Source organism: Moschus berezovskii, chromosome 1 (assembly GCF_049115385.1).
Source record: "Moschus berezovskii isolate FMDL1 chromosome 1, NW_MosBer_1.0, whole genome shotgun sequence".
Taxonomy (NCBI): domain Eukaryota; kingdom Metazoa; phylum Chordata; class Mammalia; order Artiodactyla; family Moschidae; genus Moschus; species Moschus berezovskii.
Window position 1 is genome coordinate 79,526,648 of NC_142460.1, and position 27,342 is coordinate 79,553,989.

Here is a 27,342-nt window from a genome sequence, read left to right on the forward strand (position 1 = left end):
CATTTCAATGTTAAAATAACAAACACTACTTATGGTGGTAACAGTCTTGCCCCCCCTCCCCCAACCAACCACACCTGCCACCCAGCTTGTGGAATCTCAGTACCCCGAGGAACCCATGTCATGGCAGGGAAAGTTCAGAATCCTAACCACTAGGCAACCAGGGAACGCCAGACAGTCTCTTTTATAAAAGGCTTTGAAACAGAAGAGACCAAGTAGAACATGTAAGAAGTAAGGTGGGAAGGTGATAAGAAAGCATCAATGGTGAAACTTGCATTTTCCTTGGTAGGGCCATGCACTCTACTGAGGAATGAAGATGTCTGTGATGCCCTAAATCATTTTAAAAGAGACAGCCGCACTCATGGATCCTACTAAGGGTTAGGCTTGACTGCTGGCATTTATGCTCTGCGACCCTATACAGCTCCACCTGCCTTGTCATAGTGGGAGGTATTCACCACTCCCTCTGCCAAAGGCAGCTGATCCTCTAGGCCAATACCCTACATGGTAGCCTGAAATAAAAAGTTCTATTCCAACAAGGAGGAGCTGAGACTATCAAATTGCTTTTCTCAGGTATTTATAAACAGGAGACACAGAAGAAAGATGCCAATGTGCTACAGACACCAGATATTAAAGGACAATTATCATGGACTAAATAATAAGGATGATTGTTCTCACTTACTGAACACTTACTATATGCCTGGCACTTTGCATTCACTGTCTCATTTAATAATAATAAAAAGAGTAACAACAACAGATAACATTTATCAAGCATTTACTATGTTCTGGGCTTTACTCTAAGTACTTTACTGTGTTGTCTCTTTTGACCATGAGATGGGAACTACCTTTGTCATCACTACTTTTAGATGTAAACAAACAGGTTCAGAATAACCACATAATCTGTTTAAAGTTTACCAGATAGATATTACAATTATCCTCATTTTAAGATAGGGAGACTGAGACTTGGAGCTGAGTAAAGGAAGCCAAGACTCAAACCCTGGTGGTCCTGACTCCCGAGGCCACTGCTGTGGTCACTCTGCGAAACTGTCAAATGGTCAAATGGACAGTGAGTATGCGGAGGAAGCTGTTGGGAGAAGAAAAGAAGAGAAAGCAGATGCACACACACACACACACAAAAAAAGGACGGTGACAGAAACGACAACACAAGCGGACTTAAGGGGCCTCAGGTGACCCCCCAACTCCTGGTCTGACTATTCAGCTCCTCTTGAATCCCATGCAACTTGAGTTTCCCTTTTCTTTGAGGTAACTTGATGGCCTCAGACACTGGGCTATGAAACCAGAGGAGCCCTCATTAGAAACGTATACATCACTCTAGCCTTATCATCCCTTTTGTGGGTGCCAAACATTGATTGGTTACCAAACATTGATTATGTATCTAATTGCCGGACAGCAGCATAAAACAGGACCAGGACCATAAAAGACAGCTGGCTGAGGGGGGTGGGGTAAGCTGTCATCTAACTTAAAAGTAAACAAGAATTCAGAGCGCTGACCTTCTAGATGTGCTTTCCAGTATCATCCTCATTTCTTAAAATAATCACTGCTTTGCATCATCTCCATCTCAATAAATTCCACCTTTGTTTCTCTCCTTTTAATGTGACCTACTGAGTTGTCATAGGAGATTCTCTGCTCTTCTCAGAGACATAAATGAAAGATGGCTCAAACTGCCCTACCCCTCAGAGCTTTATACTTGCCTGGGGTATATTTCTTTTCAGCTGTCATAAGGAAACCTTCTCTTCAGTGCAAGTGGGAAAACAGAACTCATCTGACAGCATAATAAAGTCACCTCTAAAAATCAATATTATTAAATGATCAGGAAGTCTGAGCCACACAATACGTGCAGTACACACAATCATGAACTGAATGCTTTGGCCTTTTGAGTTAATTCACAGTTGAGGGTTGATACAGGCATATACCTGTTTTTAAGCTACACTGAGCAAGACTCCCCCTACATCCTCTTACGAGATTTTCCCTAGCTGGGAGAGCCATCTAGAATAAAGGAGAAACAGAACTATTCATGAGTTAAGCAAACAGAAAGTACAAAAAGAGTATAAAGTAAAAATTGTGTATCCCTACAAGGTAAGAATTGGGGAAGAGATATGCCTACAAAGAAGAGGGGAAGAGATAAACTTGAATAAAGGCTGAATTTATTTGCAACACTATTCTCACAGACCCACTGAATACATGGTCTTAATAATGTTTCGGGGCAAAAAAGCCTTCTGTATCCTAATACAGTATCGTAAGTTGCACTGTGACACAAAGGCCTGAACACTGAAAAAACAATGAAAAGTAAGAATCTTAAAATCTTTACCTTGTTCATTGTTTCCTCCGTTAAGCAGGAGTTCATCGTTCTGCCTTTTCAATTCTGTTATGTACTTAAAGGCTTGGTCCAGGATCATATTCTTGCTCTGTGAAAGAAAGTCAACCATTTAAAAGTTTCTCTGGAGGTTAAGAACTTGCCAGAAGACAGTTAAAGCTTTGGTTTTTCCGATACGTATGATACATATCTTTCCACAATTTAAAACTGGCACTGTATTCAAAAACTTCTACTATTCACCTTTTATTTATTATTTATTGAGGCTCTGTTCTAGGCACTGGGGATGTAATAAACAAAAAGGACAAAGTTCTTGACCTTGAGGAATATTACTTGTTTATGAGGAATTATTACATAAAAATATTTATATTTACAAGTAAAATCAGGTGGCGACAAGTGTTACGAAGAAAAATAAAGTAGGGTCTTTTACTCTTTTAATCAAGTTACCTCCCCTCCAGGCTCCAGTTTGAGTTTAGATGCATCTTTCTCTAGGAGCTCTTTCATGGGCCTCTCTGCTCCAGAATTCTGTATTTCCTTGGGTAAACTGCAGGAATTGTTCCTCTTACTAGAATATTTATTGTGTGATAGAATCACAACATAGCATAATGGATGGGAACGCAGGTTCCTCCACTTAGCATTTTTGTAACTTGGGAAAGTAACTTAGTCTTTCTAAACCTCAGTTCACTTGTAAAATGGGGATAATAAAAGTGTCTACTTTGAAAGTGTGGTAAGGTTAAAGGCTTTAATACAGAGAGACTCTCAGAACTCGAAGGGGTATAGAGAAAAATGCTTCATAAGTGTTACATATTTGGAGCTACTATATGTCTGGTCCTACATTAAGTACTTCAAATGCATTATTTCTTGGACTCATCAGAAGAACTATGTCGTTATTCCTTATTTTTTTAAACTTTATTGAGGTACAATTGACTAAGATATTTAAAAAAAATGGTAAAGAAGGGTAAGGAAGGAATCACAGAGATGGCAGAGGTTACTCTGTGCTGTGGACTAAATGTTTGTGTCCCCCCATAATTCCTGTTGAGGCCCTAATCCCTGAAGTGATGGGGCCTTCAGAAGATAATTAGGTCATGAGGGTCTATTCTCATGGATGAGATCACTGCCCTTGGAAGAAAAAACATGAGAGAGGTGATCACTGTCTCTGTCATGTGAGGACACAACCAGAAGGAAAGCCCACATCAGGAACCAAACCAGCTGGCACCTTGATCTGGGACTCCCAGCCTCCAGAATTGTGAGAAATACATATCTGCTGTGTAAGTCACTCAGTCTATGGTAATGTTCTTAGAACAACCCAAACTGACTTAGACATTCTGCTACAACATATTTCATAAAGGGAGGCTGAGGAAGGCTCTTCGTGAGGTGATGTCTAAGCAAAAATTTGAAGGGAGTATAAGCAAGCAAGCCCTGTGGACATCTGGAGAAAGAAGGCTCAAGGAGCAGGACTGGCAGGGCTAAGGCCCCCGGGGCAGGGCTGAGTTTGGTGTGTTGGAGGAACAGAATGAGACAAATGAGATGAATGAGGCAAAAGGCAAGTATACAGGGAAACAGTGGGAGGAGACAGGCCAGAGAGGGCCTTCGAGACCAGGCAAAAACGTCAGATTTTAATGTCATCCTTTACTCTGTCAACCACAACTACAAACTATTCTAAATAGTAGGTTGAGAAAGCAATGTCACTTGGTTGAGTTTTGGTGCCATGCTCCTAAGTATATTCCATTCCTAAGCTTTTACAGAAAGGTTGTATTTTACGTCAAAGTCCCTGTACTCTTTATTCAAATTTTTAAAATGGAAAACATAATATATACATACCATAAAAATGTAAATAATGAAGAGATACATAATGAAAAGCACATTCCTTTTGACTTTAGCCCTCTAAAGCCCTTCAAGTTACTTATGTATCTTTCCAGAAATTACATGCCAATACATGTATATGTTATATATATACATACATACACACACACATATATCTTTTTTAAAAAATCCAAATAGAAGGATACTATAAATAGTAACATGGATACTATAAACATAAACATGGATACAACTAGAGATTATCATACTAAGTGAAGTAAGTCAGAAAGAGACAGACAAATACCATATGATATCACTTATATGTGGAACCTAAAACACAGCACAAATGAACCTATCCATGAAACAGAAACAGACTCATAGACATTGAGATGAGACTTGTGGTTGCCAAGGTGGAGGTAGGAATGGAAAGGGATGGACTGTTAGTCTGGGGTTGGTAGATGCAAACTATTATATTTAGAATGCATAAACAACAAGGTCTCACTGTATAGCACAGGGATATCCCTGGGATAAACCATAATGGAAATGAATTTTTAAAAAAGAAATATATATATATATATGCATATAAATGAATCATTCTGCTGTACAGTAGAGATTGGCACAATATTATAAACCAACTATACTTCAATAATACTTCTCTGATAGCTCAGTTGATAAAGAATCCGCCTACAATGCAGAAGACCCTGGTTTGATCCCTGGGTCGGGAAGATCTGCTGGAGAAAGGGTAGCTTACTCACTCCAGTACACTTGGTCTTCCCTTGTGGCTCAGCTGGTAAAGAATCCGCCTGCAGTGTGGGAGACCTGGGTTTAATCCCTGGTTGGGAAGGTCCCTTGGAGAAGGGAAAGGCAACCCACTCTAGTATTCTGGCCTGGAGAATTCCATGGACTGTACAGTCCTTGGTGTCGCCAAGAGTTGGATGCGACTGAGCGACTTTCACTTCATACTTCAATAAAAAGATTTTTAAGCATGCTTTAATTTTTAAAAACATACTTTGGATATTATGGTCATTTTAACAATATTAACTCTTTAAATCCTTGAGCATGGTATATCTTTCCATTTGTTTGTGTTGTCTTTAATGTTTTTCACCTGTGTCTTATAGTTTTCCAAGTACAGGTTTTTACCTCCTTATTTAGATTTATTCCTAGGTATTTTATAGCTTTTGATGCAACTGTAAATGGGATTGTTTTCTTAATTTCTTTTTCAGATAGTTTGCTCTTAGTGTATAGAAACATAACAGATTCTGTATGTTAATTTTGTATCCTGCAAATGTATCATACAACTTTACTAAATTCATTTATGAGTTCTAGTCGTTTCCTGGTGGCATCATTAGGATTTTCTATGAAGAATACCAAGTCATCTGCAAAGAGTAATAGTTTAGTTCCTTCTTTCCAATTTAGATTCACTTTCTTTGTTTTTCTTATCTGATTTCTCTGGCGAGCACTTTTTTTCTATTGGAAGATAATCACTTTACAATGTTGTGCTGGTTTCTGCCATACAACAATATGAATCAGCCGTAAGTACACATATGTCCTCTCCTTCCTGAACCTCCCTCCCACTCCTCCGACCCATCCCAACCCTCTCGGTTGTCACAGAGCACCAGGTTGAGCTTCCCATGTTATAAAGCAACTTCCCACTATTTTACATATGGTAATGTAAATGCTTCAATGCTACTCTCTGAATTAATCCCACCCTCTCCCCCCACTGTGTCCCCAAGGTCTCTATGTCTGCATCTCTATTCCTGCCCTGCAAATATGTTCATCAGTATCATTTTCCTAGATTCCATTTATATGCATTAATATATATTTGTTTTTATCTTTCTGACTTACTTCACTCTGTATAACAGGCTCTAGGTTCATCCACCTCACTAGAACTGACTCAAATTTGTTCCTTTTTTATGGTCAAGTAATAGTCCACCTATATATATACCCATTCATCTGTTGATGGGCATCTAGGTTGCTTCCATGTCCTGGCTATTGTAAATAGTGTTGCAATAAATACTGGGGTGTGACTAGCACTTCTAATACTATGATGAGTAAAAGTGGCAAGAGTGGGCATTCTTGTCCTGAAGAAAGTCAGGACAAGAAAAAAGTCCTGCAGCTTTTTACCACTGGGATCTTCCCTGGTGGCTCAGACGGTAAAGCGTCTGCCTACAATGTGGGAGACCTGGGTTCGATCCCTGGGTCGGGAAGATCCCCTGGAAAAGGAAATGGCAAACCACTCCAGTACTCTTGCCTGGGAAATCCCATGGACGAGGAGCCTGGTGGGCTACAGTCCATGGGGTCGCACAGAGTCGGACACAACTGAGCGACTTCAGTTTCACTTTCTTTCTGTGTTAGCTGTGGTCTTGTCATATATGGCTTTATTATGCTGAGGTATGTTTTCTCTATACCCACTCTGTTGGGAGCTTTTATCATAAATGGATATTGAATTTTGTCAAAAGCTTTTTCTGCATCTATTGAGATGATCATATGATTTTTATTTTTCATTTTATTAATATGGTATAAAACATTGATTACTCTGCAGAAAGTGAACCATCCTTGTATTACAGGGGTAAACCCTTCTTGATCATTGTTTATGATTTTTTAATGTACTTTTGAATTCAACTTGCTTATATTTTGTTGAGAATTTCTGCATCTACATTTATCAATGATATTGGCCAGTAATTTTTGCACTCATGGTTTGAAAGGATTAATATTTTTAAAATGAGCATACTACCCAAGGCATTCTACAGATTCAACGCAAAATCAAAATACCAATGGCATTTTTCACAGAACTAGAACAAATAATTTCAATATTTGGATGGAAACAATCTTGAAAAGGAACAAAGTTGGAGGTATCATGCTTATTTATTTCAAATTATACTACAAAGCTGCAGTAATCAAAACAATATGGTACTGTCCTAACACACACAGAGCAATGAACAGAATAGAGAGCCCAGAAATAAACCTATCCATTTATGGTCAGTTAATCTATGACAAAGGAGCCAAGAATACTTTGAGGAAAAAAGACAATCTCTTCAGTACATGGGAAAACTGGACAGCTACACATAAAAGAATAAAATTGGAAATTTTCTCACACCATACACAAAATAAACTGAAAATGAATTAAAGACTTAAATGTAAGACTGGAAACCATAACACTCCTAGAAGAAAACACAGGCAGAACATTCTTTGACATAAATTGTAGCAATATTTCCTTCTGTCTCCTAAAGCAAGGAAAACAATAGCAAAAATAAACAAAACGGACTACATCAAACTAAAACTAAGATAATGTCCTTTCTTAAAGCAAAAGTTGAGACAAAAGCAATTGATAATGCCCACCTGCTGTTCTCTACTGCAGACAGGGGTGGGGACATGAGGCAAAAGTGAAGTCAGTCTAAATCTATTCAACTTCTAGAAACCAATACTGGCTTCCACTGCACACGCTAGGACACCAAGAAAGAAATGATTATGGTTTCCTTTCAGAGAAACTTGTAGGAATAAAAGCCAAGAGGAGGAATATTTCACTAGGCAAATAACAAAGCTTACTGAGCAGTTACTATACTCTGAGATATGGGGAAAGAAAAACAATCAGGAGACACAGTGCCAGCCCTTCAGTTTGCTTTTGGGTTAAGAAAACAAAAAGTGTATTTTTAAGAAGACTGAAAAACACATTTATGCAAGACTGGGTACCACCTTGCAGGGAAGAATGAAAAGAAGCTGAATTATAAGAACTTGCTGAGGGAAACAGTGCTGAGAAATGAACAAATTGATCTGGCCCTCCCCAACAAACGTCTGGGATGGTTTAGGACTGGGAAGCTCCAGCGACCAGGGAAGGTGGGGTGAGGCATGGGGTTAAAAATCGAGGGGACTGGTAGAAAGATTCTTCTTTTGTAATAAGAACCAGTCCCCATGCACACCCCATGCAACTGGATGACTTCCACTCCTCCCCAACCACAGGAGACAAGTTTCTTTTCTGTGAAATTTGAACCCGAGGATTTCAGCCTCAGAGATACTTTCACGGCACAGAAGTTGACAAGATGAGGCTCCTAAGCGAAACCATGGTGGGTGGGGAAGTAAAACAATGCTTCCTAAAGCATGAGACTCTCCAGCAACCGTTCCCTGCCCCAGCTCCCAGAATAATGGTATGAGCTAGTCCTCTTGCCACCATCCCCACTACTAGGTAGGGTGGTGAAGGATCCTTCTCCAGAAAATGAAAACTAACAGCTAATTCCAAAAGAAGAAAATCCACAAATGTTGGCATTTTTTCATTCAATAACAGCAACTACAACAACACTAGATCATCAGACAATCACTAAACCATTAGGACCACCAAAAGATAAGCCTGTTCAATCAGCTTTTTAACGCCTCCTTCTCAAATATGAAAAAAAAACAGCTGAGGTATCATTAAACATTTAAGGAATGTCTCCAAAAAGAAAGGCAAAACATCAAAACAGAGGAGAAACATTTTTAAAAACCAAAACCCTAATATTATTCTCAAAGATGAGATAATACTGCATCATCAAAAACAATATAAAAGGAACCAAGACAATAAGAAAAAAAGATGTGGAAATTAAAAATATGAGAGCTGAAGTTAAAAACAGAAGAGTTGAGGACTTCCCCCGTGATCCAGTGGCTAAGACTGTGCTTCCACTACAGAGGCCATGGGTTCTGTCCTTGGTCAGGGAACTAAGATCCCACGTGCCACCTGGCCAAAAACAAAAAACAGAAGATTTGAAAGAGACCAACTAATTGAGACCAAAAAAGAAGGGTAGAGGGTTCCAGAAGAAAAATCTCAAAGGAAAAATAGGGAAAATGAAATTTCATGGCAATATGACCATGCAGAAATTATAGTAAGAGTCTGTTGGGAGATGTGGAAAGAATTAGAGATATGTAAAAAAAAAATTGAGCAAATGAAAAATAATGAGGCAATTATTAACTCTAAAAAAATATTTTTTGACAGGGAACAAATATAATCATTCTGAGCACAGAAACAACTTAGGGAATTATCTAATCACAAGCAACTGTTTAAAATATAAGAGGATTTCTTACCTGTTTCAGTGCAGGAGAGCATGGGATCAGCTCTCCTATTCTGTTTATCCCAGCGTTGATTTTCTTCTTTCTATGCCTCTCCACTAGATAGAGAGAAAATTCATTTATCAAACCATGCAGTCCTGCTGCCAAAGTGCCTCATTCTCCAAGGGTAAAGAAATTTTAGGTAAAGAAATCTCAAAGAATGTCTTATCAAACAGTGTCTACTGAATACAAATAACCATAATAAGATTTCTAAGAACGTCATATTCTAAGTTTAGTGTTACGGAAATCAATACAAGTCATACTTTTTTTTTTTCCTCTCCCCCACCTCCCCAAAAGCTTTCTCCACCTTTAATCACATTTTATTTGGATTTTAAATAAAGGGATCTATAATAATTAAATTCAAATTACAAAAACAAATTACTAATACTGTATTACTCTTAGGTCATTATTATATTTCAAGTAATTATTAGAGATTTTAATGATAACTAAATTTCAAGAATCCGCTACTAGTTATGTTACTAGAAAGCTGCTGCTTTATAGCAAACAGCAAATTAGACCTCTCCAGGCAGATTAAAGAACTTTAAAACACCTTTTAGGCTGACTAGAAAGCATTTTTGGAGTAGAAATAGCTGTTAGTTGTGACTTAAAATAGATGAGAAAAGGCAGTGGCTTATTTTTCTCTATGGTGTCTGTGCTGTTCACTTTGCCCCATCTAAGGAGCTAGACAACTGACAACTTGTGAGAAATGTTCCAGGCCTGCATGCTACAACTTTAAAAGCTGTATGAAAGAGGCAAGAAGACACACGAGATGATCTAAATAGTTTCTACAAGGTACTGAAAATAGAAAAATTGGTTTACATTTTGTTAATTTTCTAAAATCTTCCTTTTAACAAAGGATTTCAGTGCTTCTAAGAAGATGACCTTTCAGATACAGCATAAGTAGGTCTTATTTCACAAATATATATATTTTTCACCTCATAATCTTGCAGTGAGAACACCCTCTTAATGATAGTGATTTACTTTCCCAATAAATTACTATCAGGACATATTTATTGTCCCATGTGACATTTAATTCCAATAAAAAGATTTAGCTCATAAGGCAAAAAAAAAAAAATTTAGATGTACTGATAGGGCAAAAAATCCACACAGAGCAATAAAATAGAGCTCACCACTCTTCTGAATGCTCTAACAATAATATTTGTTGCTATCTAAGAGCACATTGTCTAACGTGTGTAGACAAAACAACAACAAAAACAACATTAAGACTCTATCCACAGTGATAACAGGGAATTCACATGCAGCGAATTCCCATTCTGGGGAGCAGCAGTGTCCCATCAGTGTTCAATACTTCTTTCCATAGATAAAGTTTTCCCCAGGTTCCTTTCATTAGGGAAAGGAAGATATTATTTATAGAGTAAAAGAAACAATTAAATATATATTTTTAGATCTGACTATAGTCCCTGATGGAAAATAAAATGTTAAACAACATATCAAATTGTCAATGTATGCACAATTACTTCTATAAATGTTTACCTGGCTATGGTTTGTAATTCTGATATTAAAGATAAAAGCAAAGTTTTTTTCCTATATTTCTTCTTATAATTGAGGATTCCACAGCTTAATTTAATACTGGTCACATTTCAAGTACCTTTAAAATCTACAGCCATTTCTTCCCAACTCCTGTAGGCAGGTAGCCTCCTCTAAAATTTCTGCAGACACATACTCTTCACTCTTTCCATAAGGAGTATATCTGGAATTCCTCAGTGGGTGAAATCACTTAAAATACTAGTTCCAGCAGTATACTAATCCTTAAATTAGCTAAATAGACTATAAGTCTTCATGAGACTTAGGGAGTACTTTGTCAACTAAAAACAATACAGCACAAATCATTACGTATAACATAAATAAGCTATATTGTACAACATAGGGAATACAGCCAATATTTTATAATGACTATATATGGAGTATAACTTTTAAAAATTGTGAGTCACTATGTCATATACTTGTAATTTATATAATATTGCACATCAACTTTACTTCAGTTTTAAAAAATGAAAAATAAAACCCCAAACAATAAAAGAACACTTTCCTAGAATGTAATGAATAATGATTCTGTGCTCATAACATGAAAACACAATCAGCTACAGTGTAATTTCATTTTGAATACAAAAAATGCTAACAAATAAAATTTAAGGTATTGTTTCTACCTGCATTGTGTGTCTCCCGATTTTTCTTTCTGAAATAGAAAATATAGATAATAGGAACATGAAAATAATAGGAAAACATTTTACTTTATATTTTGAGAACCATAAAAATTAATTTGATGAATTTGTATTTGTTGTATCAATAAGAAGCCATCTTATTGAGAAAATTTTCTCAATAATAGATTATGGTATAAAAACCTGACTGCAGATACATCAGTATAAATTCAGAATTCACAACTATGGAAAGAAACTATTATTCTCTATTTTCTCTTACCCCAAAGTCATTGGTTGGAAAGTAAATCAGTCATGAAAACTGACCTATCTGAAAAATGTAATTAAGGAGCTAGTCAACTCCTAAAGTGATATCCAAGTACTGTTGACCCTTAAACAACATGATCTGGGACTTGTTCACTTATACAGAGATTTTCTTCAATAGTGAATTCTACAGTACCATAAGTATGGGGTCACGGAGAGTCGGACACGACTGAGCGACTGAAGTGAACTGAACTGATAGTACCATAAGAACCAGAGTTCGTTGAATCCATGCATATGGAACCATGGATACAGAAGAACCGTGAATAAGAGGTCTGGCTATACCCTAACTACCACTATGTTCAAGGGTCAACTGTAGCTGATTTCCGATGTTTGCTCTGGCACTGGCTAAGGGTAGGGGTGACTGTGTAAAGAAGACAAACAGTAAAGAGGAACCTTGTAATCCCCGGGAGGGAAGTGTGGCAGGCACCGGCACTCATACACTAACAATTGGCATCTGAGACATCTTTTGCATTTATGTACATCAGGCTATCCAAATTCTTACATTTTCTCAAAAATCACCAACTTTCCCATATATACCATTATTCAATACATAAGCATTCTCTGCTGCTGCTGCTGCTAAGTCCCTTCAGTCATATCCGACTCTGTGCGATCCCATAGACAGCAGCCCACCAGGCTCCCCGTCCCTGGGATTCTCCAGGCAAGAACACTGGAGTGCGTTGCCATTGCCTTCTCCAATGCATGAAAGTGAAAAGTGAAAGTGAAGTCGCTCAGTTGTGTCCGACTCTTAGTGACCCCATGGACTGCAGCCTACCAGGCTCCTCCATCCATGGGATTTTCTAGGCAAGAGTACTGGAGTGGCTTGCCATTGCCTTCTCCGAAGCATTCTTTAATAGCTATCTAATCTCTAACAATGATTGTAATATTTAATAATGGAACCACTGGTCATGCGGTTCTAAGCAGAAACATTGACCAAAATGACAGAAATTCTGAAGGAGGTATTATACAAGGAACCAGAACTAATGTTATACTGATGTGTATACTGGCATTAATGGTTCGTAAAGTCACAAAAATGTCTATTTAAACTGACTTCAGTCTAAGTGAACTTTGCATCCACCACAAAGACTAATATTGAATGCAAGTAAAAAATCTCAGAAGAAACTAAACATTTAGCATATATTTAGGTATTACACTGTTTTAACTACTGATAGTCACTTTACCACTTATATTGCTAGCAGAATTCAAAGGACATATACCCCTTTCCATATATCTATTTATATTTATCCGCAGCTATTTTTGAAGAGTAATGGTTTTCTAGACAGCCAAATTAAAGTTCCCTAAAGGACTACCTATTTCAAAAAGTGGGGACCAATTCTGCTTATCTGCCAAAACTGTATTATTTTCAGACTGTGGCTTCATACCTGTGCTGCTTTTTTGTAGGAGTCTCATTCTCTGTCATTTCTGGCATGATTACAGTGATAGGAACCTACAAGGCATGAAAAGACATGTCAGAAGTCTAAAGCATTCTAGTATCCGGGAGAAACTGATTAATAGCAATTCAGTTTGAATACCAAGATGCTAAAAAAATAAAAGTGACATCATGAAAAAGCACTGGATTAGGTATTGTGGACAGGAAAAAAAGTATAAGAAGATAGGACAAAAAATATTATAACCAGCAGGTGGAGAACATGGTGAATGTCAAATGTGAGGAATAGCCAGGAAAGCTTGAGAACACTGGAGAAAAGAAAGATCATTACAGATTGGGAAATCAAGAAAAGCCTAAAGGGGGTACAGATCTGAGCAAGATCTGGAAAGACAGGTAAAACATACTTGAGTTGGGAGAATATGTTCTTTGCTCATGATACATAATTGAAAACAATGGTCATTCTCTCTGAATGCAGGAAAACCCAGTGACAATTGCACAAATATGTGCTATCCCACATGTGGAAGCAAGCATTCACTCATTTACTCGTTTGCTGGGCTTCTTTCATTTTAAACTGCTAAAAGTTTTAAACATTATCACTTCAGAATCATTAAAATCTGAGTTTGAGTATGAAAATTCTATTAATACTTAAAATACCATGATACTAAAGAATACATATATTATATGAAAATACACTCAAAAAGCCTGAAAGCAAATATATTACGATATTAATCACAGTTATATAAGCCCAGGAATATTATAGATGATTTCTCTCTCTTTTCTGATTTTTAAGAATTTTGCAATAACTTTAATGCCTTTAAATCCCAGGGATTGGCAATCTTTCAAAAGAGGCCTGTCAGGTTGGGCTACCTGTTCTGATATACTGCAAGAGGTTGCAAGTGCAGTTTCCCATTTTCTATCTGAAGGCAGAAAGTAAGGAACTGGAGTCAGTGTGAGTTTAAAATCTGGTTCTGCCATTTCCTAGTTGTGAGGTCCTGGGCAAGTTGTGTAACCTCTTGGAAACTCAGACATTTCATCTAGAAAGTGGATCATAATCACAGTATCGAGATCACTGGGTTGTTTCAAGAAAGAAAAGATGAAATAATGCAAGGAAGGACAACAGCATGGTGCCTAGTTGTAGTAAGGATTTAATCAGTGTTAGCCATGGATATAAATGACCTGGATAACCACAATGATGTGGTCACTCACTTAGAGCCAGACATCCTGGAGTGTGAAGTCAAGTGGGCCTTAGGAAGCATTACTATGAACGAAGCTAGTGGAGGTGATAGAATTCCAGCTGAGCTATTTCAAATCCTAGAAGATGATGCTGTTAAAGTATTGCACTCAATATGCCAGCAAATTTGGAAAACTCAGCAATGGCCACAGAACTGGAAAAGGTTCAACTTTCATTCCAATCCCAAAAAAGGGCAATGCCAAACAATGTTCAAACTACTGTACAATTGTGCTCATTTCACATGCTAGCAAGATAATGCTCAAAATACTTCAAGTTAGGCTTCAGCAGTGCATGAACTAAGAACTTCCAGATGTACAAGCTGAATTTAGAAAAGGCAGGGAACCAGAGATCAAATTGCTAACATCAGATGAATCACAGAGAAAGCAAGAGAATTCCAGAAAAACATCTACTTCTGCTTCATTGACTATGCAAAAGCCCTTGACTGTGTGGATCACAACAAACTGTAGAAAATTCTTAAAGAGATGGGAATGCCAGACCACTTTACCTGTCTCCTGAGTAAGTTGTATATGAACCAAGAAGCAACAGCTAGAACCTTATATGGAACAACCGGTTCAAACAGGGAAAACAGTACAACAAGGCTGTACATCGTCATCCTGCTCATTTAACTTCTACACAGAGAACATCATGCGAAAGGCCAGGCTAATGAATCACAAGCTAGAATTAAGACTGCTGGGAGAAATATCAGTAGCCTCAGATATGCAGATGATATGACTCTAATGGCAGAAAGCAAAGAGGACCTAAAGAACCTCTTGATGGGGGTAAAAGAGAAGAGTGAAAAAGTTGGCTTAAAAGTCAACATTCAGAAAAACTAAGATCATGGCATCCAGTCCCATCATTTAATGGCAAATATATGGGGAAAAGTGGAAACAGTGGCAGACTTTATTTTCTTGGGCTCCAAAATCACTGCAGATGGTGACGGCAGCCTTGAAATTAAAAGATACTTGCTCCTTGGAAGAAAAGCTATGACAAACCTAGACAGTGTATTTAAAAGCAGAGATATCACTTTGCCGAGAGAAGTCTATTTAGTCAAAGCTATGGTTTTTCCAGTAGTTATGTACAGATGTAAGAGTTGGACCATAAAGAAGGCTGAAAGTCAAATAATTGATGCTTTCAAATTGTGTCCTGGAGAAGATTCTTGAGAGTCCCTTGGACAGCAAGGAGATCAAACCAGTCAAGCCTAAAGGAAATCAACCCTGAATGTTCATTGAAAGGACTGATGCTGAAGCTCCAATACTTTGGCCACGTGATGTGAAAAGCTGACTCACTGGAAAAGGCCCTGATGCTGGGAAAGATTGAGGGCAAGAGGAGAAGGGGACGAGAGAGGATGAGATGTTCAGATAGCATCACGGAGTCAATGGACATGAGTTTGAGCAAACTCCAGGAGACAGTGAAGGACAGGGGAGCCTGGCCTGCTGCAGTACATGGGGTCACAAAGAGTCAGACATGACTCAGTGACTCAACAACAACAGCCATGGATACTGATGATGTATTTCGGGTTAAGGCTTTAGCTCTAGAAAGGAGGGAGAAGAGTTCTGGGAAAGAAGTAGAAGTAGATGCAGACAAGGTGCTGACAGAAAAGTTCTGACTGAATCAGCCTGAGAAGAAATGTGTGCTCTAGATCTATTTCTGGCAGCTTATTTATTCCACTTTCTCCCTAATATTTACGAAGTCCAGATCAGCCTAAAAGCAAGTTCACATTATACAATGTGGGACACGTGAGTAAATAAATCAATCCCTGTCACCTTTCTCACCCAAGGGCTTGCAGAATCTCTTCACTTTTGATTCCTGGCTTCCAACGCCTCCCGTTTCTGATCCAAATCTATCATCTTCTGTCAGAAGATGGTCTATAAGTTATGTTTTCTTCTTACTACACAAGAGAAAAATCAGTGAATGTTTATAGGTTTCCATTAGCAGCATGAAATAAAACAAGCACTAGCAACCTAGGGCAGGCAGGCAGATTTTCTGTGGCCTACAGGGTGATCCTGAATTCTCCGCACCTCTTAAAAGTTAATGAACCTACTTGCTTTCAAAAGTCACTTCCCAGTGGGTTATGCAGGCTCCACCCCCACAAAAATGGTAGCACAGCAGCCACTGGACAGTCTCCAGGAGGTGAGTCTCTCTTTTCTTATGATGGCTCACTTTCACTTGCCTTCTGCCTAGCTTTTACACTGCTGCTGCTGCTAAGTCATTCAGTCGTGTCCGACTCTGTGTGACCCCATAGACGGAAGCCCATCAGGCTCCCCTGTCCCTGGGATTCTCCAGGCAAGAACACTGGAGTGGGTTGCCATTTCCTTCTCCAATGTGTGAAAGTGAAAAGTGAAAGTGAAGTCGCTCAGTCATGTCCGACCCTTAGTGACCCCACGGACTGCAGCCTACCAGGCTCATCCATCCATAGGATTTTCTAGGCAAGAGTACTGGAGTGGCTTGCCATTGCCTTCTCCAAGTTGTCATCAATTCTAAAATTATCTTTCCTTCAATCTCCTACTTCTCCATTCTCTCTTGTGAGAGTGACTGGAGACTTATTCAAGGACCTCCCATTAAAGGCATCAGGAAGACAGCTCTCACATCTGCACATTGTATGTGTTCTTAAAAAACGTCAACATGGGGAGAATTTCCTGATCATCCAGCAGGTACTTTCCTTGTCTTAGGCCGGGGTTCAGTCCCTGCTCAAGGAACTAAGATCCCACAAAACCTGCAGCATGGCTCCCACCCTGCCTCCCCCCAACCCCCACCAAAAAAATTGGGGACTTCATCCCAGACAAATGAGAAGTGCTAAGGAGGGCCACAGAATTGGTGCTTTTGAACTGCAGTGTTGGGAGAAGACTCTTGAGTCCTTTGTCCTGCAAGGAGAGCCAACCAGTCCATCCTAAAGGAGATCAGTTCTGAATATTCATTGGAAAGACTGATGCTGAAGCTGAAACTCCAATACTTTGGCCACCTCATGCGAAGAGTTGACTCACTGGACTGGAAAAGAGTCTGATGCTAGGAGGGACTGGGGGTGGGAGGAGACGCAGTTTAAAAATATCGATTCTCAGCTCATCCCAGATGCACTAAATCTGTCTCAAAAGAAGGAATTCCGATCTCCAAGGTTCAGTTCAGTCCAGTTCAATTCAGTCGCTCAGTCATGTCCGACTCTTTGCGACCCCATGAATCACAGCACGCCAGGCCTCCCTGTCCATCACCAACTCCCGGAGTTGACTGAAACTCATGTCCACAGAGTCGGTGATGCCATCCAGCCATCTCATTCTCTGTCGTCCCCTTCTCCTCCCACCCCCAATCCCTCCTAGCATCAGACTCTTTTCCAGCGAGTCAACTTGTCGCATGAGGTGGCCAAAGTATTGCAGTTTCAGCTTTAGCATCAGTCCTACCAATGAACACCCAGGATTGATCTCCTCTAGAATGGACTGGTTGGATCTCCTTGCAGTCCAAGGGACTCTCAAGAGTCTTCTCCAACACCACAGTTCAAAAGCATCAATTCTTCGGCAATCAGCTTTCTTCACAGTCCAACTCTCACATTCATACATGACCACGGGAAAAACCATAGCCTTGACTAGACGGACCTTGGTTGGCAAAGTAATATCTCTGCTTTTTAATATGCTATCTAGGTTGGTCATAACTTTCCTTCCAAGGAGCAAGCGTCTTTTAATTTCATGGCTGCAATCAGCATCTGCAGTGATTTTGGAGCCCAAAAAAATAAAGTCTGACACTGTTTCCACTGTTTCCCCATCTATTTCCCATGAAGCGATGGGACCAGATGCCATGATCTTCGTTTTCTGAATGTTGAGCTTCAAGCCAACCTTTTCACTCTCCTCTTTCACTTTCATCAAGAGGCTTTTGAGTTCCTCTTCACTTTCTGCCATAAGGGTAGTGTCATCTGCATATCTGAGGTTATTGATATTTCTCCCAGCAATCTTGATTCCAGCTTGTGCTTCTTCCAGCCCAGCGTTCCTCATGATGTACTCTGCATAGAAGTTAAATAAGCAGGGTGACAATATACAGCCTTGACGCACTCCTTTTCCTATTTGGAACCAGTCTGTTGTTCCATGTCCAGTTCTAACTGTTGCTTCCTGACCTGCATACAGGTTTCTCAAGAGGCAGGTCAGGTGGTCTGGTATTCCCATCTCTTTCAGAATGTTCCACAGTTTATTGTGATCCACACAGTCAAAGGCTTTGGCATAGTCAATGAAGCAGAAATAGATGTTTTTCTGGAACTCTCTTGCTTTCTCCATGATCCAGTGGATGTTGGCAATTTGATCTCTGGTGCCTCTGCCTTTTCTAAAACCTGCTTGAACGTCTGGACGTTCACGGTTCACATATTGCTGAAGCCTGGCTTGGAGAATTTTGAGTATGACTTTACTAGCGTGTGAGATGAGTGCAATTGTGTGGTAGTTTGAGCATTCTTTGGCATTGCCTTTCTTTGGGATTGGAATGAAGACTGACGTTTTCCAGTCCTGTGGCCACTGCTGAGTTTTCCAAATTTGCTGGCATATTGAGTGCAGCACTTTCACAGCATCATCTTTCAGGATTTGAAATAGCTCAATTGGAATTCCATCACCTCCACTAGCTTTGTTTGCAGTGATGCTTTCTAAGGCCCACTTGACTTCACATTCCAAGATGTCTGGCTCCAGGTGAGTGATCACGCCATCGTGATTATCTTCGTCGTGAAGATCTTTTTTGTACAGATCTTCTGTGTATTCTTGCCACCTCTTCTTAATATCTTCTGCTTCTGTTAGGTCCATACCATTTCTGTCCTTTATCGAGCCCATCTTTGCATGAAATGTTCCCTTGATATCTTTAATTTCCTTGACAAGGTCTCTTGTTTTTCCTATTCTGTTTTTTTCCTCTATTTCTTTGCATTGATCACTGAGGAAGGCTTTCTTATCTCTCCTTGCTATTCTTTGGAACTCTGCATTCAGATGCTTATGTCTTACCTTTTCTCCTTTGCTTTTCGCTTCTCTTCTTTTCACAGCTATTTGTAAGGCCTCCTCAGACAGCCATTTTGCTTTTTTGGATTTCTTTTTCATGGGGATAGTCTTGGTCCCTGTATCCTGTACAATGTCACGAACCTCCATCCAGAGTTCATCAGGTACTCTATCTATCAGATCTAGTCCTTTAAATCTATTTCTTGGGAGTAGCCTGAAATTTAATGAGTGCCCCCAGGTGGTTCTTATCAGGACAACTTGAAAGCACAGGCAGTTATTTTGGTGAAATTCCGGGAGCTGACCAACACTTTCTGTAGGAGAGATAGTTTGGGATGCAGTATGAGAGGTGGCCAGATAATCTTACCTATAAAGCAGTAGGGGCAGATTTGCCTCACACCCACATGAGTCAGCATTTGGTGGTTAATATCACTGTTGCAGTTGCTCCCCTTCAGTTGTCCTTTTTTTTCTTTTTTTAAACTTTCCAGATTCATGTTACAATTAAGATACATGAAGTAAAAGTGTTACTTTTTTAAAACATCTAGGATCTTAAAGCAAATGACAATAGAGCCCTATCACATAAGTAGACACAATCAATATATTGCACTGGGGTGAAAGCCAACAGTTTACTGAAAGAGGAATAGAACCTCAAATCAGAATCACGCAGTTTACCAAATGTCACTATAAATACCCATCTCAAAGCACATTTTAACCAATTCAATTAACCTAATTCAATGCAAAATTACTTCCATGACCAGTATTTCCTGATATTAAAACTGCATTCCTGACACTGAAAAAGAACATTTACTGGAACAAAGAACTATATAATATTGTTATGAATCCTTGTCCACTTCAGTTCAGTTCAGTTCAGTTCAGTCGCTCAGTCGTGTCCGACTCACCCCTTATTACTCTACTAATAAGGAAACAGCACTTTTAATACAATATTTATATAACCAAATACAAATAGACCCTTTAAAATATTTAAAGTATCATGAATTTTTAAAGAAAACTGTCAAAATGTTACATTAGTAATCTATGGATTATTATTTTTCATGGTAAGAAAGCTATTTCTGAAATTAGTCAAATTCAGTGGTTCTCAAAATGTGGCCTTCAGAACCCCTGCATCAAAAAATCACATCTTTTTTTTTTTTGACGTGGACCATTTGTAAAGTCTTTATTGAATTTGTTACAACACTGCTTCTGTTGTTTATATTCTGGTTTTTTGACTGTGACACTTGTGGGACCTTAACTCGCTGGTCAGGAATCGAACCTGCACTCCCTGCACTGGGAGGCGAAGTTCTAACCACTGGGAAACCAGGGAAGTCCCCAAACCATATCTTTTTCCCCATGAGGTAACTTTTTTCCCCATGAAGAAAAGCTTCAGTCAGTTCAGTTCAGTTCAGTCGCTCAGTCGTGTCCAACTCTCCACGACCCCATGAATCACAGCACACCAGGCCTCCCTGTCCATCACTAACTCCCGGAGTTCACTCAAACTCATGTCCACAGAGTCAGTGATGCCATCCAGCCATCTCATTCTCTGTCGTCCCTGTCTCCTCCCGCCCTCAACCTTTCCCAGCATCAGAGTCTTTTCCAGTGAGTCAACTCGTCACATGAGGTGGCCAAAGTATTGCAGTTTACATATTAGTAAAATGCACAAACTCACAATCAGTGAGTTTTGACAAATGCATATACCTGTGTGACACAACCCCTATCTAGGCGCAGAGCATTATTATCATCAGAGAAAGTTCTCTCATGACCCTTCCTGTCAATCCCTTCCCCTACTCCCACAGAGGCAACCAGTGTTCTCATTTATTATTTTCACCACAGAACTTTATAATGTTTTATCTGAGAATTCTAATTTGGGGGGGTTGGGGGCAGAAAGGGAACCTGGACCAGACTGTAAAGGAATATTTTACACCTAATGAATGTGTTCAGATTGTATCTTAAGATCAGTGGTTCTTGAACAGCAATCCACAGAAACTAGCCTAGCCCTGATCTGAAGTAAAATGAAGTCCCCTAGTCTACAGTAAAATGGAAAAAAGGACAACGCAGTTAGGATTTTCTTCTTTTTTATCGATATATAACTTACATACAATAAATCACTAATTTAAGTTCACTCTAACCACCTACAATTTATTTTCTCTCTCTTTTTTTTTTTTGACTGTGTTGCATGGCTTGCAGAATCTCAGTTCCCCAACCAGGGACTGAACCCAGGCCACAGCACCAAAAGCCCAGAATCCTAAGCACTAGACCACCAGGAAACGCCTCATGTATTTTTATACAAGGATACAACCATACAACCACCACTTAGATCAATATATAGAACATTACCAGCATCTCAAAAGGCTCTTTCAAGGTCACTGCCACTTAATCCCCTGAAGTTTCTTTTAAAAATATATTTACATTTAAGGAAGAATATATATTCCAAAGAAGACATACAGATGACAATGTGTATTTGAAAAGATGCTCAACGTCATTAATCATCAGGTACATGCAAATCAAAACCACAAAGATATCTTACTTCACACCTGTTAGAATTGATGTTATCAAAAGTCAAAAGATAAGGTTTAGCAAGGATGTGGAGAAAAGGTAATCCTTGGACACCATTGGTGAAAACATAAATTGGTACAGCCATTATGGAAAACAGCACGGAGGTTCCTCAAAAAATTAAAAATAGAACTACCATATGTTCCAGCAATCACATTTCTCAATGTATATCCAAAGGAAATAAGTCACTATCTCAAACAAATATCTATAATTTACTGCAACATCATTCACAGTAGCAAAGATATGAAAACAACCTACGTGCCCACTGATAGGTGAATGGGTAAAGAAAATACTGTACTATATGAATGTATTATTTCATATATTATATGTGATATACATATGCTCATGCTCGGTCGTGTCTGACTCTCTGCGACACCACAGACTATTGCCCACCAAGCTCCTCTGTCCATGGAATTTTCCAGGCAAGAATATTGGAGTGGGTTGGTTGCTATTACTATTCCAGGGAATCTTCCCAACCCAGGGTTCTAAATCTTGTCATCTTCCCAACACAGGGATCTTAATCTCATCATTTGCATCTCCTGCATTGGCAGGTAGGTTCTTTACCACTACACCACCTGGAAAGCCCAACACACACACACACCTATGTGGAAAGCACCCCCCAACACACACACATGTTATTCAGCCTTAAAAAAAAAAGGAAATCCTGATACTTGTAACAACATGGATCAGTCTGAAGGTCAACATGCTAAATGAAATAAGCCAGACACAGGCAAACACAGTGTGATCTCAGTTCAGTCGCTCAGTCATGTCCGACTCTTTGCGACCCCATGGACTGCAGCACGCCACGCCTCCCTGTCCATCACCAACTCCCAGAGTCCACTCAAACCCATGTCAGTGATGCCATCCAACCATCTCATCCTCTGTCGTCCCCTTCTCCTCCTGCCTTCAATCTTTCTCAGCATCAGGGTCTTTTCCGATGAGTCAGTACTTAGTATCAGGTGGCCAAAGTACTGGAGTTTCAGCTTCAGCATCAGTCCTTCCAATGAATATTCAGGACTGATTTCCTTTAGGATGGACTGGTTGGATCTCCTTGCAGTCCAAGGGACTCTCAAGAGTCTTCTCCAACACCACAGTTCAAAAGCATCAATTCTTCAGCACTCAGCTTTCTTTATAGTCCAACTCTCACATCCATAGATGACTACTGGAAAAACAATAGCCTTGACTAGACAGACCTTTGTTGGCAAAGTAAACTCTCTGCTTTTCAATACGCTGTCTATGTTGGTCATAACTTTTCTTCCAAGGAGTAAGTGTCTTTTAATTTCATGGCTGCAAACACCATCTGCAGTAATTTTGGAGCCCAAAGAAATAAAATCTGCCACTGTTTCCTCTGTTTCTCCATCTATTTGCCATGAAGTGATGGGACCGGATGCCATGATTTTTGTTTTCTGAATGCTGAGCTTTAAGCTAACATTTTCCCTCTCCTCTTTCACTTTCATCAAGAGGCTCTTTAGTTTTTCTTTGCTTTCTGCCATAAAGGTGGTGTCATCTGCATATGTGAGATTATTGATATTTCTGAGATTACTGATACTGATCTCACTTTTAAGTGGAAACTAAAAAAGTCAAACTCATAATAAGAGAGGGTAAAACTCTTGTTACCAGGGGCTAGAGGGTAGGGGGAAATGGTGAAAAGGTACAAACATTCAGTTATAAGATGAAAAGTTCTGAAGATCTAATGTACAGCACAGTGGCTGTAGTTAACATAAAGTGCTGTATATTTGAAATTTGCTAATAGAGAAAATCTTAATTGTTCTTACCATAAGAAGTGGTATGTGAGGTGATAGATGTGTTAATTAGCTTGATTGTGATAGTTGTTTCACAATGTATACAAATATCAAAGCATTATGTTGCACACCTTGGTGGTGGTGGTTTAGTCGCTAAGTCGTGTCTGACTCTTGCAACCCCATGGACTGTAGCCCGCCAGGCTCCTCTGTCCATGGGATTTACCAAGCAAGAATACTGAAGTAGATTGCCATTTCCTTCTCCAGGGGATCTTTCAGACCCAGGAATCGAACCCGTGTCTCCTGCATTGCAGGCAGATTCTTTACCAACTGAGCTATGAGGGAAGCCCATTTACTTAATTTACTTATTTAATTTGGCTGGTGGTTGGAGTTTATTTGACTGGTGTTTGGTGTACACCTTAAATACATATAACTTTTATTTGTCAATCATACTTCAATAAAGCTGGAAAAATGCATACATTCAGAAGTGTGCAGTTATCTCATATTTTGCTGGTATGAATGTAAAATGGTGTAGTCACTTTGGAAAACAGTACGGCAGTTCCTCAAACAGTTAACACAGAGTTGCCTACAACCCAGTGATTCCACCCAGATATATATCAAAGAGAACTGAAAACACATGTTCACACAAAAACATGTACATGTTTGTAGCAGCGATGTCCTTAATAACTAAAGTGTTGGAACAAGAGAAATGTCCAAATGACAAATAAATAAAACGTGATCTATCCACACAGTGGAATATTATTTGACAATAAAGGGCATGAAGTACTGATACATGCTACAACATGGGTGATCCTTTATATTATAAACATTATATTAAGTGAAAAAACTCTGACACAAAAGGTCCCATATTGTGACCTTCATATGTTCCATTTATAGGAAATGTCCATAACAGGCAAATCCACAGAGAAAGAAAGCATATTTGTGGTTGCCAGGGGCTAAAGAGTATGGGGAATGAGTGCTAATGGTGGAGTGGGAGGGAGAGAAGGGGTTGGACTTTGGGGCGTGATAAAATGTTCTAAAATTAGACTGTGGTGATGGCTGCACAACTCCATAAATATATTAAAAACCACTAAATTACATTTTAAATGGTAAACTTCATGGTATGTCAGTTATATCTCAATCAAGATCTTAAAATTAAAAAAAAAAAGAAACTGTTAATACAAGTCTCTTTGGGTAATCTGAAATTCTCTACCATTCATCCTTTTCATCAGTTTGTGAATCTGCTTTCTTTCAGTGCGTAACTTCAAATTCTACTTAGTTACCTACCAGTCATCCCCAATTTCCCTAATATGGGAAAAACGTGAAACCACCAAAAACAAGTACCAGCATTTAAGAGAAAACTCAGTTTAACTGTTCAGTGGCAAGTTGTGTTTTCTTCCCACCGAGAAGCAAATTAGTGGTAAAAGTTAATTTAAATTGTGTCTTTAGATACGATGAAGAGAAAAACCTAATTCTAACCACAAAAATTTCAAACTGGAATTAAAGTGTCTTAATTGAGAATATTTTATGGCACACTGCATGAACATTATTTGTCCATGAGTTGAGAAAAGTCTTTTCAGTCTCTGTTTACTTCTGTTCTGCTACCATGGAATGCATTCCTAAACATTTTATAATTACTTAAAATGTTTTGATGAGTGGGTGCAGTTTTAAAATATGTTCCATTTCTTTACATGAGATCTATAATAAATCTATAGTCCTCTCCAATCAATATGACTCACACTACTGAATATGATCCATGGAATCACAACACAATTAAGCATAAAAACTGGTTTGGGTCATGGCCATTAAACTGTTAGGCCAGGGGCAATGTTCTGTTCTGTTTTTCACTTAAGGTGGGCATTTTTCCATGTTGTTCAAAACTATGGTTACAGCATTTATGTTTAATATCTTGGATATACGTACTCTATCATCTTATTCATGCTTTGAATCTTCGTATTTTGCCCTCTGTATTTTGCTAGATGAACTATTATTTGTATTTATTATGTCCAGCATTTTAGGTTAAGAAATGCCTACATGGTCTACCTGATTCAACTCATTAAGTCTTTAAATCTGTATTAATAGTACAAAAATAGCACAGAGGTGCTTTTCATGCGCAAAAGAATCCTTGCATGTGGTTGCAGCAGCTGCTTTCCACCTTGGTGGGAACTTGAGGAGCTGTTTATGAATGTGCTGTGTTGTCTTCTGCTTTGTGTGACTGTTATCAGAAATTCTAATTTCCTTTGCCATTAAAGAAATATTACATCCTTTAACAATGTTTGTTGGCTCCTTCCTCCTCAGCATCATGTTGTGCCATCAGTCATGGAGGTTTCATAAATGCCAACCTTGAGATGCTATGACATATATAAGAATATGAAATAATGAAGTCCTGCTTTCACTGTGCAGTTGCGTGAAACAATACTTCAAGAAAAAGAAATAAGCCAAGGGTATAGTAATTTGCTCAGCATAGTTTTTATTTTTTTATTTTTAAGCTACACTTGTAACCTGTTTGTATAAAAAAATAAGTTTTTATTGAGATATAATTGACATATAACAGTACTTTAATTTCAGGTATACAACATAATGATTTGATATTTGTCTGTATTACAAGGTGCTCACTACAAGTCTAATTAACATTAATCACCACACACAATCACAAAATGTTTTTCCTGTGATGAGAACTTTAACATCTACTCTCTTAGCAGTTTCCAAATATTCAATACAGTATTATTTTAAAAATAATTTTTGAAGAGTCTAGAAATATATAAAGTTAAGTGAAAAAGTTACTTAGCTCTACAACTGCACTCTTCAGGAATCCTCACTGTAAACAGTTTGGCATTTTTTAGACCGTTTCCTTGCTCTTGCCTGTACAAACTACAAAAACTTCTGGCTCAGAAACTGTATCATAATTAAGTTCAGAGAACTTCATACTTTCAGGATTTTTTTTTAATTCAGTTGCAAAAAATAATTATTGCCCTTTGTAAAATTTTAAACAGCACAGATGTATGTATATAAAGTACCAATGCCCTCATACTTTTAACAATCTGGTAATATCAATTCCAAATATTTTTCCTATGTGAGTGAGTGAAAGTCGCTCAGTCATGTCTGACTCTTTGTGACCCATCTCCAAGCAAATACTTATGCACAAATTCTGTTCCGTTCCGTCGCTCAGTCGTGTCCGACTCTATGCGACCCCATGGACTGTAGCCTACCAGGCTTCTCCGTCCATGGGATTCTCCAGGTAAGAATACTGGAGTGGGTTACCGTTTCCTTCTCCAGGGGATCTTCCCGACCCAGGGATCGAACCCAGGTCTCCCGCATTGGAGGCAGACGCTTTAACCTCTGAGCCACCAGGGAAGCCCTCCCAAATTAGTAACTATTAAACTAAATGAGAAGGACACATAAAATGCAAGCAGTATAAAATACCTTCCAGTCCCAGTTCAAATCTCCTCTGGTGGCTGATCCTACTCCTTGGATAAAAATTAGAGCAGATGCCATGACTTTACTGGTCACAACTAGAGAATAAAAATCGTCTAGTCATTTCCAGTTACAAAACAATCCACTGGGAATACATCAGTACAGTTCCTTTATTGTGAGTAATGCCTCCAACCACACAATCTCTTGCACTCTGCTCACCCCCCAACTTCTGTTTCTGTCCTTACAGCTCCCATCTCTTTCGCTGAGGTGCCCTTGTCCTTCAGGAAGGCCTGTGGCTCAGTGCCCAGACCAACTCCCTCCTGATATAATATGGACCCACATCTGGTTCACAAAAACACATAACTCTTTAATGCAACAACTCCTAGAAATTTACCTACAAGTATATTC

The 27,342-nt window shown here is 38.9% G+C and overlaps 1 protein-coding gene across 3 annotated transcripts in view; it reads right to left on the bottom strand.

Moving 5' to 3' along the window:
* USF3 (upstream transcription factor family member 3) overlaps positions 1-27,342 on the bottom strand; it is a 53,611-nt gene that overhangs the window by 13,036 nt on the left and 13,233 nt on the right. The window contains exons 2-6 of one of the 3 annotated variants that reach the window (XM_055424954.2): positions 16,067-16,182; positions 13,059-13,123; positions 11,368-11,396; positions 9,176-9,258; positions 2,324-2,420 (exon numbers count right to left, since the gene is read on the bottom strand). In XM_055424954.2, the coding sequence (XP_055280929.1) occupies positions 2,324-2,420; positions 9,176-9,258; positions 11,368-11,396; positions 13,059-13,105 (256 nt within the window). In that variant the 5' untranslated portion in view covers positions 13,106-13,123; positions 16,067-16,182. Of the gene's footprint in view, positions 1-2,323; positions 2,421-9,175; positions 9,259-11,367; positions 11,397-13,058; positions 13,124-16,057; positions 16,183-27,342 lie in introns of all 3 variants that reach the window. The other 2 variants (XM_055425130.2, XM_055425042.2) reach the window with 2 other exon arrangements.